The 16080-nt window shown below is 36.9% G+C and overlaps 1 protein-coding gene across 4 annotated transcripts in view; it reads left to right on the top strand.

The window, feature by feature from the left end:
• NTNG1 (netrin G1) overlaps nt 1–16080 on the top strand; it is a 340603-nt gene that overhangs the window by 263565 nt on the left and 60958 nt on the right. The window contains exon 6 of one of the 4 annotated variants that reach the window (XM_029226838.1): nt 5775–5840. The exons of the other annotated variants lie outside the window; for them this stretch is intronic. Within the exon in view, the coding sequence (XP_029082671.1) occupies nt 5775–5840 (66 nt within the window). The remainder of the gene's footprint in view (nt 1–5774; nt 5841–16080) is intronic. 4 annotated transcript variants of the gene reach the window in all.

Here is a 16080-nt window from a genome sequence, read left to right as displayed (position 1 = left end):
TTGATCCCTGAATTGACCCATTTCTGTGCAGGGAACTTTAGTGTCCTGGAGAAAAACAGAAGTTCATTTTCTGTTATCTCACTGTGTGGTCAACAGAAGCTACATTAAAATGTGCCCTTCCTCTACCACCATCAATGATAAACATCCTCAGTAAGCTGAGGGAGAGGGGAAATGTGAAGATGTTACATATATTATAGAACATGTGACAGTTCATGAAATTAGCTATGCAAATTGTGAAACATGCTTGTACATATTCTATGACTGTAAAAATCCAAATGTTTATTGACATAGTCACTCATAGCAAAAAACATTCTGTGTGCCATCTCAAGGGCAGCCTTACCACTATTACATTAAAATGTATCTTCCCCAGCAGTCTAATGATGCTGTATTTCTGAGAGTAGGCAGCTCACTGTAAAGATGGTAAGATTACCTCCAAGGCCCTGGGGGTTTCTTCCGAAGAACTTCAGGGTTTTCTATAGATTCCTTTGTAGACATCACTAATGTGGTTTCCAAACTCCCTGAGGAACAAGAGCAATAACTCTACAAATCCAAAGGGACCTTGTGACTTTGTCTCTTCCTGACGTTTTTGTCATACACGCCTGGAAGAAGGATGTTTAATGAAGGCTCACTAACATCCTCTCAGCAGTGGCTTTTCATATCCATGGTGGCACCCTGTTTCCCACTGTATTTTAGAACCAAAAACTTATGTAAAAATTAGTCTTTTTAGGAAACTTAAAGGGCACTCATCCAACATCATCATTTTACAGACGAGGCAACTAAGGCTTAATTGAATCATCTAAGTCATCTGGTGGCCAAGGTGGGATTCTAGCTCAATGTCCAATTTCCAAACTAGGACCCTTTAGAATTCATCCACCTTTCTCATTTAATTAAATGACTAATGTATGAAACACTATAAAGTAGACTATTCTAGAAAAAAAGAGAAAACATGGGAAAGCATAGTCACAATTTACTTTGGTTTTAAAGGGTATCCACAAAATGAGTTGAAAGCTGCCTATGATTCATGCTAAGGGAGTGAATGTGTGATAGAAGACAGTATTCTAAAACCCTAACTCTGAAGCTTTCCTGATATAAATAAAGTGTTTCTAGCCTTCTGCTTCAAGCTTCCTTTCAGCTTGATTCACTATGGTGTCAGCAATAGATGATCAAGTTTAGCAATTCTAACCTAGTTCTCTCCAACTTACAGTGCAAAGAGTTTTCCTTGGGGCACGGAGAAGAAAAACTTTCTACCAAAGTCTAATTTTTATAACTAGAATCTCAGTTTTTCTGATTCACGAAAAGGAGTTTCAACTGCCACAACCAAATTGTCACATAACAGTTTTCTGAGTCTCTCCTTAATGGAAAAAAAAAAAAAAATTCAGGCAAGATATATATATCTGATTCATAGTCTAAATTGATGTGCTTCTAAACTGAAAGAAACTTGAAAATTAACATTTTATCGTTGTGTTAAAAATCAAATCTTTTCCACGGTATTCCAAAATAATTCCTATTGCTTTCTGGACAGTAGTATTAATCAATGTAGGCCCTAGAACCAGATTATTCCCTAAAGTAATTTGTGTCTTAAGTGAGATTTTTACATATCCAAATCACTTGCTTTGGGAACAATTAAGATTTCACAAAATAGGGGGAGCACGTTATTACCTCTACTTCAATTCAGTAAGAACTGTTTATACTACAATAATATTTTTATTACAACAGCAACCACAAATAGAATAATAAGAACTAACACAACATTGTAAATCAACTATACTTCAGTAAAAAAAGAATAAGAACTGACATTTCTTAAATGCTCACTACCATGACAAGCAAATATTGACTCATTCATTCAGCCTTGACAACAACCAGTAGGTAGTGTCATTATCCCATTTTACATATAGGAAAGCTTAGACACGGATAAGTTAAGGAGCTTGTCCAAGTGGTAAAACTGGGATTTGAATCCAGTCCAAGCTCTATTTACATGCACCATATCTTAAATAATTTTCCCCTAAATAGATATTTCCTAGGCTTCCCATAGATGTAATTTGAAATTTTAGCAATGACAATAGAGTAACAGCATAGGATGGGCATTTCAGATATTTTGTTTCTTTTTAAAGGGGGCAGTGGTTGAGTATGTAGTCTTGGTCTCCATATTCCTCAAGCCAAAGTCTTTGGAGATCATCAAGATGAGGTCAATCCATTTTCCCAGATGTATGGGACGAGGATCCTTGAGAAGTAGGGATTTCCATAAAAGGCTATTCTTGAAGGATTGGCCATCTACAGTCCCACTGGACACATCTGATAATCCCTCCCCTTACCTCAGTAATAATTTCTTAACTCCAGTTTGGGTTTCACTATGACAGTCAAAGGTCCACAGTTACAATGTGCAGCAATAATTTTCCCTCCACACAGGGGATTCTTAATCCCCTAAATCCCCTAGATTCTCCAAAGGGCATGTGCTTCATTCCAACAGACTTCATCCTTCTGTGAACATTAGTGTGACATTGCTAGGCCATGAAAGAACCATTGGAGTGATGGGATTTAATGGCTGAGAGAAACCATGGAGATCTTTTAGTCCAGCACCTTTATCTTACAGGTAAAGAAATTGAAGTCCAGGGAATTAATAGCCAGACAGCTACTCAACAGAACTGGGACCAGATCCCTTATCTTCTGATTCCAGGGACCCTTTGCCTTGCAACATACTACCACTCTTAGACCTTCATATGACCCAAAGATATTCCTTAGTTAATTCATGAAAGAATGAAATTAATAAATTCTGCAACAGTTCACCTAGAAGCAATACCAATACCTTTGACGTATTATAATATTTTTTTGTATTTGCAATGTCCAACTACTCGAAATAAGCGGCCACTGGCTAAAAGTTCTCAGAGGCTTCATGTTACTCAAAGACTTTTATTAGCATTGAATATGATAACATAGAATTTGTCCCAATTAGACAACGAATATACACTCCAATATGCCTAATTTACTTCTGGGAATTAAACATCTGTTAGTAACTTTGACTGAATATTTATATGTGCTAGGATCTTCGAGTAACAAGAGTAGCCAGACAGTAACTGGCTAATTTTAAGTTGTTTTCTTACTTGGCCTTGCAATTATAAAACAAAATAAAAATTAAAATGTGATATTAAATTAAAAATTGCATGATGACCAAATATTAAAACATGTAAGCACAGACAGTAACATGCTATAGAAGCTTAGGGTCCACAAATTTCAATATTTTTTTTCTCAGGACATTTTTCCTCCCAAGGAAAAGACATCACGCATAAAACTTTGTCCCACTAGAGATATGTATAGATTAGATTAGGATTTCCACATGATGACTGCTGGTGGCTCTGAGTTTTAAGTTGTCAGGAAGGTTAGGCATCCCACATAATGAAAATCATTTGGAAAAAAATGTCTAATTATATTCCCAAGCAAACACAAAAGCTACACTCTCCCATCCCCCAAAAAACTATCAGAAGTACACAATACAGAAGAACATACCTGCCAGGTAGGGATCAGATTGTAACTGAGGTGTCTATCTTGATAATTTCATACAGGTCAAGTAGTTAACAATTCAAAAGTAGAATGACCTACATTAATTTTTTACACATGTAGGAATATCCTCAAAACGGAACCTTAGCATCCTAGGGAAAAATCATAAAAGAGTATACTAAAATATAGGCGTAAAATATTTATTACATTAGAATATGGAATAAAGCTTAATTTATAAAATTAATTTTCAAAGCTCACTTCTAACTTTTATTTAGTATAAAATTTTTGTCTTTACTTAAGTTTTTTGGCAAAGCTTATTAACAAAATGATTAATTATATTATTACTTTCATTTCATCAAGAAAGTCAAGCCACTGAATACTTAACATTAAGTTTACAAACATCACCCCACATATGACCTGTATTTGCCTCTCTTACGGAAAATGATGGAGGGAACCATTTAAAAGAACTAAATTTTTCTTAATTTGATGCTAATAATATAAATAAATGTATTTTCTATATAAAACTATAACAGTGGTTTGAAATCTCTTCTAAATAAACAATTTCTAGGGACTTCCCTGGTGGTCTGGTGGTTAAGACTTCACTTTCCAATGCAGGGGGTGCAGGTTTGATCCCTGGTCGGGGAGCTAAGATCCCACATGCCTTGGGGCCAAAAAACCAAGACGTAAAACAGAAGCAATATTGTAACAGATGTAATAAAGTCTTTAAAAATGGTCCACATCAAAAAACCTTAAAAAAAACACCAATTTCTAGAAATCATTTGTTTTTCAAAAATGATCATTGCAGTTCAAGTAGGCTTAACATTAAGTCAATAACTTGAATATTTTGCCTACATGTTACCAAATATCTATTTATTTAGTAACACCTGGATACAGATGTGGAAAATTGTTACATTCTTTATTCATTCATAAATTTTGATAGATACAGCAATATCAATATTAAGATTTCCTTTGCTTTTATGTGTATACACACACACATATACACACAGAGTAACAGTAGATCAGCTTTTCTAACAAATGTTAAAAAACCAAAGTCATAGTGAAAGTTCCATGTCTTGCAAGAATGTTATTCACTATAATCTAATTATGGAGGAAACAATCTGATAATACCAGTTTACAGTAGCCTAGCCACTTGATATCAATTACTCAGTTATTAGATATTTTCTGAGGCCTTCTGGAAGGCTTTGCCCTTCCTCAAAGAGATCCAATCTAATTACAGAGACAAGAAATAGACATAAAATGTAAACTAGCAATATTGAAACTTACACCTATCCACATTATCAGTGAGAAATAAGGAGCACATAAGGTAACATGCTATAGGAGTTTAGAGGCAAGAACTCTCCTTGTGGACTTGGGTGGTCCCAAAGGACCACACAAGAGTTATGGTTTTGAGTTAATCTCAGTGAATGGTAGATTTGAGTCATGAAATGACTGCTTTAATTGTCATGGCCTATGTACCTTAGCAAAAACAGCTTTAAAGCCCCCAGTCCTAAAGCTGGCTCTTCTCCTTCTTTTCCAGAGTCATTTTTTTTTTTAATACAGGTGAATCTAAGAAAGAAATACCATTAATTCTTAAATTAATAATGCTTATAATTGGATTGGAACCAATAACTTTAGAAATATATTTTGAGCTAGAAACATCATGAAAATATATATTAAAATAAAGAAAATATATACACACCCATACATACAAACCTTAGATATGATCAGAAGCACCTTGGACTATTCTCCTTAAGCCAGAACCACCAGTCATCTTTCTCTTTCTTTCTCTGAGAAATCGCATAAATAAAAATAGGAAATAAATCCACTTCTTTGCAGAGATAATGGCTCACACTTAAAACATACCCTAAAGAATCTCTCCTGAAGACTAATGTAACAAGCTCGTAGCTGTAAATATAAATTGCAGAGAATGTGAGAAATTATTTCTTTCCTGTTATCTTCTAGTTTCAGGCACCAGCTTTATATAACGATTTGAATTGCTGAAGTCCCTGCTTGGTTATTTGTAAGAACACTCTACTCTATTGCACAAGTTAATGTATATAGCTTTGTTAGGGAACAGGCTATATATTTAATGTCCATTCAATGTTTTGGGAATCATCAATTGCTTGCTCTTGTTTGGTGTGGGAGTATGTTTTGTTAAGTGCATCACAACCAAGTTAAAAAGCAGATATGTGGTTTGTGTCTTTGTCCATATAGTTTTCTGTTTAGACCAAATGACATTATAGCTGAAAGTAACATACCCTGATTTTTCCTGGTGCATGCAGATCCTCCAAAGTTTAATAGGATATGGCCGAATATTTCTTCCCTTGAGGTTTCTAATCCAAAACAAGGTAGGAGCATGTAAAATTCCTACTGATATAAAATCCCACATGTTTAGGGGGAAAATCCCATACTCTATTTTTTAGCACTAAATAAGAGCATTATCATAAATGCCATGTCTTTGAAAGAATCATAATTCAAATATTTTTTTCTAATATGAAGTATCCCAGAAATATTATAGTAAAAGATGTAGAAAAAATTAGACAGCATAAAAGTTACAAGCACTTTATCAAATTTACATTGAATGTCAGCCATCCCAAGAGAAGCCTAGAGTTTGGTTGCCATCACAGTGGGGAGTATAAATAATATATCATAAAAACTTCTGAGTGACACAGGTTTCCTTCCACTGTCTCACTTTTGCTTTGCTTTGGTAAATTGGCTGTTGCGTCAGTTGTATTGAGGGTCAGGGAAAATACATAAAGGCAGTATTGCAACCCCTAAAAGACCTGTTTTTGTTTTGTTTTTTCAACTGTCGTTCCTTATTGACTGACAGGAATTTGGATCTCTCTCTCTCTCTCTTCCCCTTCTACGTCACAGTGTATTTTCTCTGCTGAGGCTTTCCCTCTTTTATCCTTTATGAATTACCAATAATTTCTGCCAGGATTAAGAACAACGTGTTTTCTCTCCTTAGAGCAGTAATTATTTTCTGACTTCTAACATAATAAATAAATAAATGAAAGAAACTGACAGACAGCAGTGTGGTTACACAGGAAGAAATAGAACCTTTAAAAACTGGCCAGTAAAATTCATAAGATTCAGTGTAATGTTAAAATTACATTAACGTCTAGCCTATAGATATATATAGACGTATATAAATAGTTTATATTAAAATAAAGTTGTCTTCCTTTGCGTCCTTCCTTCTCACAAAAAAGAGGCACATCTTTGGCTTCCACCTTCCTTTGTTATATGCAGGATGTTCCTTTTAAGCTCTAATGAATACAGATGGAGGAGGAAGTGAGCAAAAGGAGGAACCAGGAAATAGCTGCTAAGCAAAACAAAATATATTAGCAATTTGTTGAGGAGTCAAATTGGAAGGGCTGCATTTTCAGTCCTTGATCAGAGTGATGAAATCAAGACTGTCCTAGATACATATATTACTAGCAAATAGAATTATCTTAATCATCCACTCCAAATGAATTTTTTCAAGTTTCTGCATACATATGTGGAAGAAGAAATACAGATCAAGCTCAACCCATTAGTATAATTCTGTGAGGATTGTGGGAAGGTTTAGTGGCTTTGTTCCTCGGCAAGTTCAATGAGAGCATCTTCAGTGAACTGTCACTCAGTATTTCCCATTGAATTTCATAGCTCAACAAATTATACAAGACAGGATCTAAGACTTAACACTTCTCCACAGTAAGTTTTGTGCTGAACAAGATTATGCATTGTTTAAAACCTGAAACAGACCCATTTAATTATTTTGCTATGTTTTCTGTGAGTGTCACAAGACTAAAAGCTTTCAGAAATATCTTTAGTTAATGCCAGTTGCACTTTTTTAGAATGTGGATAAAGAGTTCAAATAAATTTATTTGAGAAGCTCACAGTTGAATCAAGTGCTTGAACTTGACATTTTAGCTAAAGGTGCACTTTCTAGCAGAGGTCAGTTCTGTGCAAACATAATTTATCTGGTCAACATCTGCAAAGAACATCAGGCTCTATCTTGTTTTTGCTATTTTCACAAGCAACACTTCAGGAACAATTGGAAAAGAAAGGCAGGCAAACTTAGAAATTCCTGCCATTAACACACTGATATCATATACGTAATAAATGTTGAGAAAAAGACTACATTTTTGAAAGGTGGACAGATTCGAGGTGACTCTGAGACTGAGATCCAGATTCCGCTGAATGGTTGACCACTGTGACTCTCTGTAATGTCTAATCAATTCAGCAAAAATAATCTAATTGGTTTATAGGTAGATGAGATTACGGGTACACAGAGAGAAAGACATGGTGAATTGAGGCAATGATATTGCTAAGTAACTCAACAACACAACTACTATTTTAAGAGAAGAACAGTAGGGGATCCTAATATCCATATTGTTATTGGAATAATCTCTGCATAACTGCGTTCTTGATTTAAATGGTAATTCTTTTTGCCTCTGAAAATAAAGCTTCTAAACTTTATTACTGACAAGGTCAAACCATTTTCAGCCAAATACAAGACTTCCTTTGTGATTGAAGCAAACTCCCAGAAACAACAAATACAAATATTCTCTTCATTTAGGGCCACTTTTCAAGCGGGTTGATGATAAGTAATTACAATTTGAACGTTTCACTATTGTTTCTAATGTGCTGTTCATTCTTTTAAACCTATCCAGTTGCTCCCAAATTAGCTTTGTCAACAGTTTCTTCTGTTCAAGTTGCAAACCACAAGAGAGGTAGGAATTCTTGGATTCATACAGTGATTTCATGGTGTTATGTGTTGTGAAACATTGCACTGTATGAATCTGGAATATCTGTGAAGTGTACCCGTCAGCTTATTGGTGAGGCATGTTGACTGATAACGATCAATACATCAAATAGTACTGAGAATGTCATCTGTAAGAGGAAGAAAAATGCTTCACTCAGAAATTTGACTGCTGCAAATTTAAAATGCTGCAATATTTGTTTTCTGAAAGATTAGTGTGTGAATAAGAATTATAACAGTTTAGGTTCCTGTTTGGAACATGAATGTTAGAGTATTAACATTATCACTCATTTGCATTGAAAATAAGGAAACTCACTTACAGTGAGTTTCAAGGATGCTTTTCATGAGAACAGAATGGTAGGTTCATGTATGGTGCCCATTTGACAAATGAAATACCTTGGAATTTCTACTTCCAAATATTGTTTGAAATAAATTTGAACAAATACCAGTGAAGAGCTACACTGGGTTAAGCATTGATTATGACCCAAAAATAATAGTTACGTTACTTTCTTTAAATGAAAGTGAGCAGAATCTCATCTGTGACTCATGAATGGCCCATTCCAGCTAGCATCTGTCATTCACAGACTGAAGATTTTTCAGGAAACATAAAGACTTCTGTTTTTATTTCACCATTTTCCTTTAAATGTCCTATGTGACAGGTGTGTCTTGTTTTCCACCCTTGACTGTTGGGTATATGTCATGTTTTAGGGAGTTTTTGGTTTTTTTTTTTTTTTCATGAAGCACCTCTTACAAAGAAATATATTTATTAACAATACCTAAATTTGGTTTGACCCACTTGGTGAAAATGACCATAATAGCTTCCCTATTCCTTGTTGAAAAGAGTCAAATCATTTTCCAGATTTTACCCAACTTGAATTGTTCCTTCTGTGTCATTTAGAGAAAAGGAGGAAGCTGGTCAGAAAATGGGAAAGGGAAACCCATGATATTTAAACCAAGTCTTAAAATTTCCTCACAATGTACTTTTACATATCAAACATTGGCAGTGCCCTTTTGAGGGGAATCCAAGTGGATTTGAAATTTGGGGAACTAAGTTCTTTAGGAACAGAGCAGCCACAAGTTCATAGGGTGTCAAGCCTATTTTGGACATGTGTGCATATAATAAGCCAGTCATTGATGCCACAGTAGGGATGTCCCCCCTTATCTATGATATGCAAACCTACACAGAGAAACCAAGGAGGTGGAGGAGAAAGGAAGCATTAGGGACCTTATAGAGTCCACCTTTTTTCTGTCATATCAAGCACTGGATATACAACTGGACTCTTGACTTGAAATTTGACCCTGTATCATTGAGTCTCTACTTTCTTGGGGTCACAGCACTAATGAGATCTGAACACATTTCCACAGGCAGGAAAAAGCCACCTAATGAAGTAGATTTATCATAGAATAATCCAGATTGTTATCAAATGATGTACATGAAAGGGCTTCAAAAGCTACCTAAGGTTGCAAGACAGAGTTGGGGTGGTTAAGAATCAGGAAAATGCTGCAGCCACTTCATTCCCACCCCTGGGGGAGGCCCCTGGAGGCTTGTGACTTTGCTAATGTAGTGAAGGGAAAATACTTTATAAGAATTCTAATTCCTTCAGCTTCTGTCTATCTAAAGTCTTTTTTTCCAAATCCTTTCTTTTTGAGTGACTACAGTAAATTTCCACCAGCTCTGACTTTGAATAAACTTTCCTCATTTGGCCCCAGCATAAATAAATAAACCTTCCTGTGCCACATTCAGAGTACTTTATCTTATATTCCGTAACATATGTCATATTATGGTACATTGGTGACGTAATAATGGAATTAGAGGCAACATGGGGAACAGTAAGAAAGAAGACACCAAGACATTTAACACCCCCCTTCCTATTCTTAACATTCTTTTTCTTTCATTCTCTTTCTCTCCAACCTTTTGTTTTTCTATAACTCTTTCCTCCCCAGGCCTTCCCCAGCCAGTCTCAGTCAGAAAGTGTCTTTAAACCTTAGAAGAGGTTTGGATCTTTCCTGATCTAGAAAGGCAACTTTGAACCCTCCTTCTAAAATGCTGCTCGCTTAACTAGCCAGTTATTACATACCATATTATCATAACTGCCTTGTATGATGTCATATACATCAGATGGGGGATTTTGCTCCCCCAGGGAAATTTTGGTTGTCACAGCTTGGGAGTTGCTACTGCTTCTAGTGGGTAGATGCCAGGAATGCTTCTGAATATCCTACAACATATGGGAAAACCACGGATTATTTGGCCTAAGATGTCAGTAGTGCTGAGGTTGAGAAACTCTGCACTGGACTCTTCAGGACTGGGCTTCATGGTCCAACGTGGCTCGTTGGTCTAGGGCTATGATTCTCACTTAAGACTGGGCCTCGTTCAAGTTGTCCCCTGGTATAAGGTGATCCTCAATAAATATGCATTGCCAACGCATGCCATGCTACACCATGAAAATGTGTTTTAGAGGACCCCGTTAGCTTGTTTGCACAACAGTAATTAAAACTTCTCTGAAAAATAAAATATAGCCTACAGTGTGATTTGAGATTGCAAAAGTATATAAAACCATAGCAATTTTTGGAAATCTCCTTTTTCCTAACTAATCTGCATAGACATATAGTCAATTTTCAGCTAAAATATTTAATAACTCAGTTATAGTGTGATGTATGCCTGTTGTTTTTCTCAACTCTTTAATATTTAAGGTATAGCCAGACTCTTACAGAATTTGAATGATGGAGGAATGAATTTAAAAATAACTTTCCTCTGTGTCTTCCTTTGTTTCCCAAAGTAAGATGCCTCAGGATCATCACTGATTCGTTGACATTGATTCATTCATTCGACAACATTTTTTGAATGCTTAGTATTTTGAGTTCTGTTTACATCTGTGGACAAAATGGACACAGTCTTCACACATTTATTTACACTCAAAGTATAGGGGAGAATTTTTTTTTTTTAATTTAGTCTTCAGATACTCTAGGTTCTACAAAAAAATTAAACAGGATTAGTAAATGTGGGAGGGGGGATTAATGCGTTTGGGTCAGGAGCTGTTATTTCAGATAGACTAGTCACAGCATTTTCTTTGAGCAGGACCTAAAAACGAAGTGAGGAAGCAAGTCATAGGGAAGTCTGGGGGAGGAGTAGGCCAGACAGAGGTAACAGAAAATGCAAAGGCCCTGGGGAAGTGCTTGGCATGTTTGCAGAGCAACATGAAAGTATTGTACAGCGAGTGAGGAGGAGAGTGATAGCAACGAGCCCAGATCCATTGGGAATGAATGAATTCAAACTCTGCCTTTTATTCTGAATGAGGCAGGAAGCCATTAGGATTATGGGCAAAAGGATGTCATGACCTAATTTAAGTTTTAAAAGAGTCACTCTGACTGCTGTGTGGAGAAGACTATCACAAGGGTGGAAGCCAGGGAAGCAGTTTGAGGACAACAATAATCCAAGTGTCCTTAACTAAAGATGAGATGGTGAGAGGTGGTGAGATTTAGAATGTATTTTAAACGTGTAGTCAAGAGGATCTGCTGATTGATTGATTGGGGGCGTGGGTAGAGCAGGAAGAGAAAAAGATTGGTGTCAAGAGCAACTCCAGGAATTTTGACCTAAGCAATTGGAGGAATAGAGTTGTCATTTACCGAGACAGATCCGGCTGCCCATGTAAGTGGCAGGCTTGGGAAGGTAACCTATGAGCTCAGTTTTGAACATGTTAAAGTTGAGATATCTATTAAATGTCCAAGTGGAAACATTAAAAAGGCAGTTGAATATATCAGTCTGGATGAAGGCTCACTAACTAACTGGGAAGTTGGTCCAGGCTGGAAATAACTATTTTGGAAAGGTCAGCATATTGATGATTTATGTAGTCATGAGGTTGGGTAAAAAACCCTGGCTCTTAGTGAGCCTAAAGAGCTAAGAGGTCCAAGGGCTAAGCCCTGAGTCATTTGAGAAGATACAACAGAAAGCAGAAGAGAGGAAGAAGCAATGGTAGGTGGTGAAGGAGGTGAACCAAGAGAGAGTGGTGGCCCAAAAGCCTCCTGGTTCAGGAAGGGTTGCCAGAATGCCCTGAGGGCCCTATTGAAGTTTATGGTCATGAATTTAAAGTGAGACTTGTTTCAAAATAGTTGGAAAAAAACTCCAGCCACATTTAGCTGCTGGGGTGTAGGCATGGAGAAGTGGAGAGTTGAATTTAACCAGGATCAGATTTTCCCAAGAGACTGTAATTGGGGGCGGGGGGGTTGGGGGTGAGGGAGATGAGAGCATATAAAAGGAAGTGATTGTAAGAATGGACCATGAACTCTATATTTTGTAAAAAGGGAAAGGAGGAAATGGTAGGTCAGTGAATTAGAGGATCAAAGAATTATTGAACTATTCATATCGTCCCTTCAGGATCTTAATAAGTTAGTGCAGCTCTAACTCTATCATTAATGATCATTCATGAATTATGGGCCTATGTGGAATGAACAGTTCCTAAAGAGTGGGAAATTAACAGAAAACTGAAAAATAATGCAGCAGTCTAATAATTACATCTGAAATGTCTTGCATTTATATAGTGCTCTCATGTGTTTCAAAGATCTTTTTATCATTTTATATTCTCAAATACACCATGGCCAGAGAAGACAGCTTTATCAAAGTCTCAGAAGAGTCTTAGAAGTTTTAAAGAAATAAAGTTACTATTAGCTCATTTCTTAGGGTATAAGACATTTAAAGTAACCACTTATCTTCTGGAAGAAGTTTGTGATATTGAGTGTTAAGCTGTGTATGGTTTTGTATATAATTATTTATAGAATTTACATTATTTAACTCTCCTATCAAAATTAATAAATTGATTTTCAAACAAAACCCAGAAACAAATAGTGAATGTCACAGAAATGCATACTATTCATTAAATTCAAAGAATAGGTAACAGTGTCTCCAGAGATTCATGGATTGGGTCTTGATTGAACTTGGATGTCTACAGACACGTTTTTTGGTGAATAAAGCTTTGTCAGATGAAGCTCAGCATTGGGTGGATCTTATCCACAAAGGAACCATTCAGTACTTCCAATAGTATTGGCTACTGGGTAGATCTTATCCACAAAGGAACCATGTTATGAAACTTCTCCAGCTCTGTTCTCTCCCATTTCCCAATGTCATGTCTTTGCATACTCTATTCCTTTCACTGGAAATGCTCATTTCCTCCTTTTTTTTTTTTTTTTTTTTGTTAAATAAAGCTTACTGGACCTCATGGAAGATTTAGTTTTAACTTAGTTTTTCCTAATTCTCCTCAAGTGAAATGAATTTCTCCTTATATCACTTTGTGTCTCTGTTTTTGGTTTTGGTTTTGGTTTTGGTTTTAAGCACGTCCTCTTTTTTTCCTAGTTATCTGAGCACATGTTTGTCTTACCCACTAAACAAACTTCTTGACAACGAGGACTTACTTATATGTGGTTCTGAAAAGTTCCTAGGATGAATTTATGCACATAAAAGATTCTTTTGAAAATATCTGGATTAATTATATTAGGTACACCAAGAATCAACCTAGGATGAGGTTATGTGAAGAACAGTAACCATTTAGGAGCCTCTTCTAGAGAGGGAGAGCCTGAGGACAGGGTGTGTGCGCCCACACCTCCAGAATTCCAGGCAGCTCTGAAGAAGTCCTTGGGAAACAATTAGATTTGGGACATGGGTCTCCTCCCTGCAACTACTACTCTGAGGTGGCTCCAGGCCAGAAAGATTCTCCCTGTTCCAAACCCTCAACTAAGGAAGGTTGGAGAGGCCCTTTAGGTTTCCTAGGTAGTCAGAAATGCCGGCTTAAACAAGGTTGAACTCAGGGAGATAGAATGTATGGGGGTGAAGTGCTTGTTTTCTAAGAGAATTTAATTTGGTGATATGTAATTCTATTATTTTTCTTGTTGCTATTATTATTATTAATTTGGCATGCCTTAACTACAGAATTTTTGCAGGATTTTCTTACCCCATCTCCCATATGGCCTCCTTCTTCCAGAACTCTCCTTCTCCCGCTGGTTCCTCCGACTCCCCACTCCCACTCCCCAGCCCTAGCACACATGCACACCATGACAAAGCTAGCCTCCTGTAGAGGAAGGGGCTTGCCTTCAGGAACCTCCCATTCTTCTTGCCTTTCTTTTAAGCATCTGGAGTCTCCAAGGTGCTAACCCTATTCCTGGGTGTCTTCCACTCTTCACCATTTCCAGTGCCCTCCTCTGCTTCTATCCAAATTTGATTTCATTCTGTTGGGACCTTGACCTCAGCTCTCTACTGTAGTAACTGGCTCTCATGTGAATGAATCCACACTGTTCTGATGAGTGTCAGTATGTTAATTTATTGGGTTAGCCAAAAAGTTTGTTTGGGTTTTTCTGCAACATCTTATAGAAAAACCCAAATGAACTTTCTGGCCAACCCAATAGAAAAAAAAAAAGATATTAATTATCTTTTATTAATTTTATTAATAAAAGATTAATAATTCCTTATTAATTTTGACAACACTTACTCATTTTTACTCTGGTCATCAAATGCAGTGCTTCCAAAATTTTAATCTAGGCCAAAAGAGTAACTCAGTACCTCACATAGTGCCTGACACATAGACCAACCGAATATATTATTTATTGAGTGAATGAATAAATTAGCTCAAATAGTGACTGTGTTTGGCTTCCTGGTGGGATAAAATAAAAGCCAGACATTAATGAGAGGGATATTTTTAGGCAAACAAGGTTTGCAGTTTCATAATTGACCTTTCTTATAAATGTGAGCTAGGCCTACCCCCATATTTTGAGGAGATGAAACAGATTCCCCACCTAGTTACTTCTCACACATTTTTTTTTCTGTCTGATTTAGTAACTATTGCACCAATAGAGGCTTTGTTTTTACTTCTTTTAAAAAGTTTGAATTAGGGCTTCCCTGGTGGCGCAGTGGTTGAGAGTCCGCCTGCCGATGCAGGGCACGCGGGTTCGTGCCCCGGTCCGGGAAGATCCCGCATGCCGCAGAGCGGCTGGGCTCGTGAGCCATGGCCGCTGAGCCTGCGCGTTCGGACCCTGTGCTCCGCAACGGGAGAGGCCACAGCAGTGAGAGGCCCAAGTACCGCAAAAAAAAAAAAGAAAAAAATGTTGAATTAGATTAATGACTTGCTTTGGTTGAGGTGCAAAAGAAAGACAGTCTAGTCACTCTCCACCCTTCCCTATGTCTCCTTGTCAAGTTCTTATCACCATCACCCCTAAGCCTCAGAGCCTCCTCCAACATTTTGGGGAGACAAAGGAAAAGCAATCTGAGGGTAGAGTAGCTGCCCTGACTCTTCTTTTGTAGCAGACTTAGCTTGAAACTTGCAAGAGAAGGAAATCTTAAGAGCACTTTTTTCATACCAATAATCTCCCCGTTTTTTGTATTCTCTCTCTCACATAAGCAAACATGCAGATTTGGCCTGATGAAAGGCTTACAGAACTTCATCTTCTCCTCTTACCATTTGGATAAAACAAAAATAAAGAGTTGTCTAATTGTCTAGATCCCTATTAAATTTGCCATGATTTCTTCTATGAAACTCTGACTGAGTTACTGTCTTGATACAAATGATAGTAAGACTCGAAATGAAGGAGCCGTGGGTGATGGCAGACTCAGGCCTTAGATGCCTACATTCATCCTTCCTTCTTTTTTAAGATTGCAAATATGAAGAGAAAATGAAGGGAGTGATGCAAAGACAGTGAAGTTTTCAATGTGCAAAAATTAGACTTTTGCGTCAATGGAAACAGAGTCTTCCCAAATTTTAAAAGGTGTACACCTGCAAATGCTTTTGTTCATATTGTCTGCCAAGAATTAACACTCTCCAATCATGTTCTGAATGTCCAATCTTTCTCTCCTGCCTGAAACAGAT

Source organism: Monodon monoceros, unplaced genomic scaffold, assembly GCF_005190385.1.
Source record: "Monodon monoceros isolate NGI ecotype Baffin Bay Population unplaced genomic scaffold, NGI_Narwhal_1 Super_Scaffold_18, whole genome shotgun sequence".
NCBI lineage: Eukaryota > Metazoa > Chordata > Mammalia > Artiodactyla > Monodontidae > Monodon > Monodon monoceros.
Note: the sequence above shows the minus strand (reverse complement) of the source record. Positions and strands in the feature narration are given on the sequence as shown.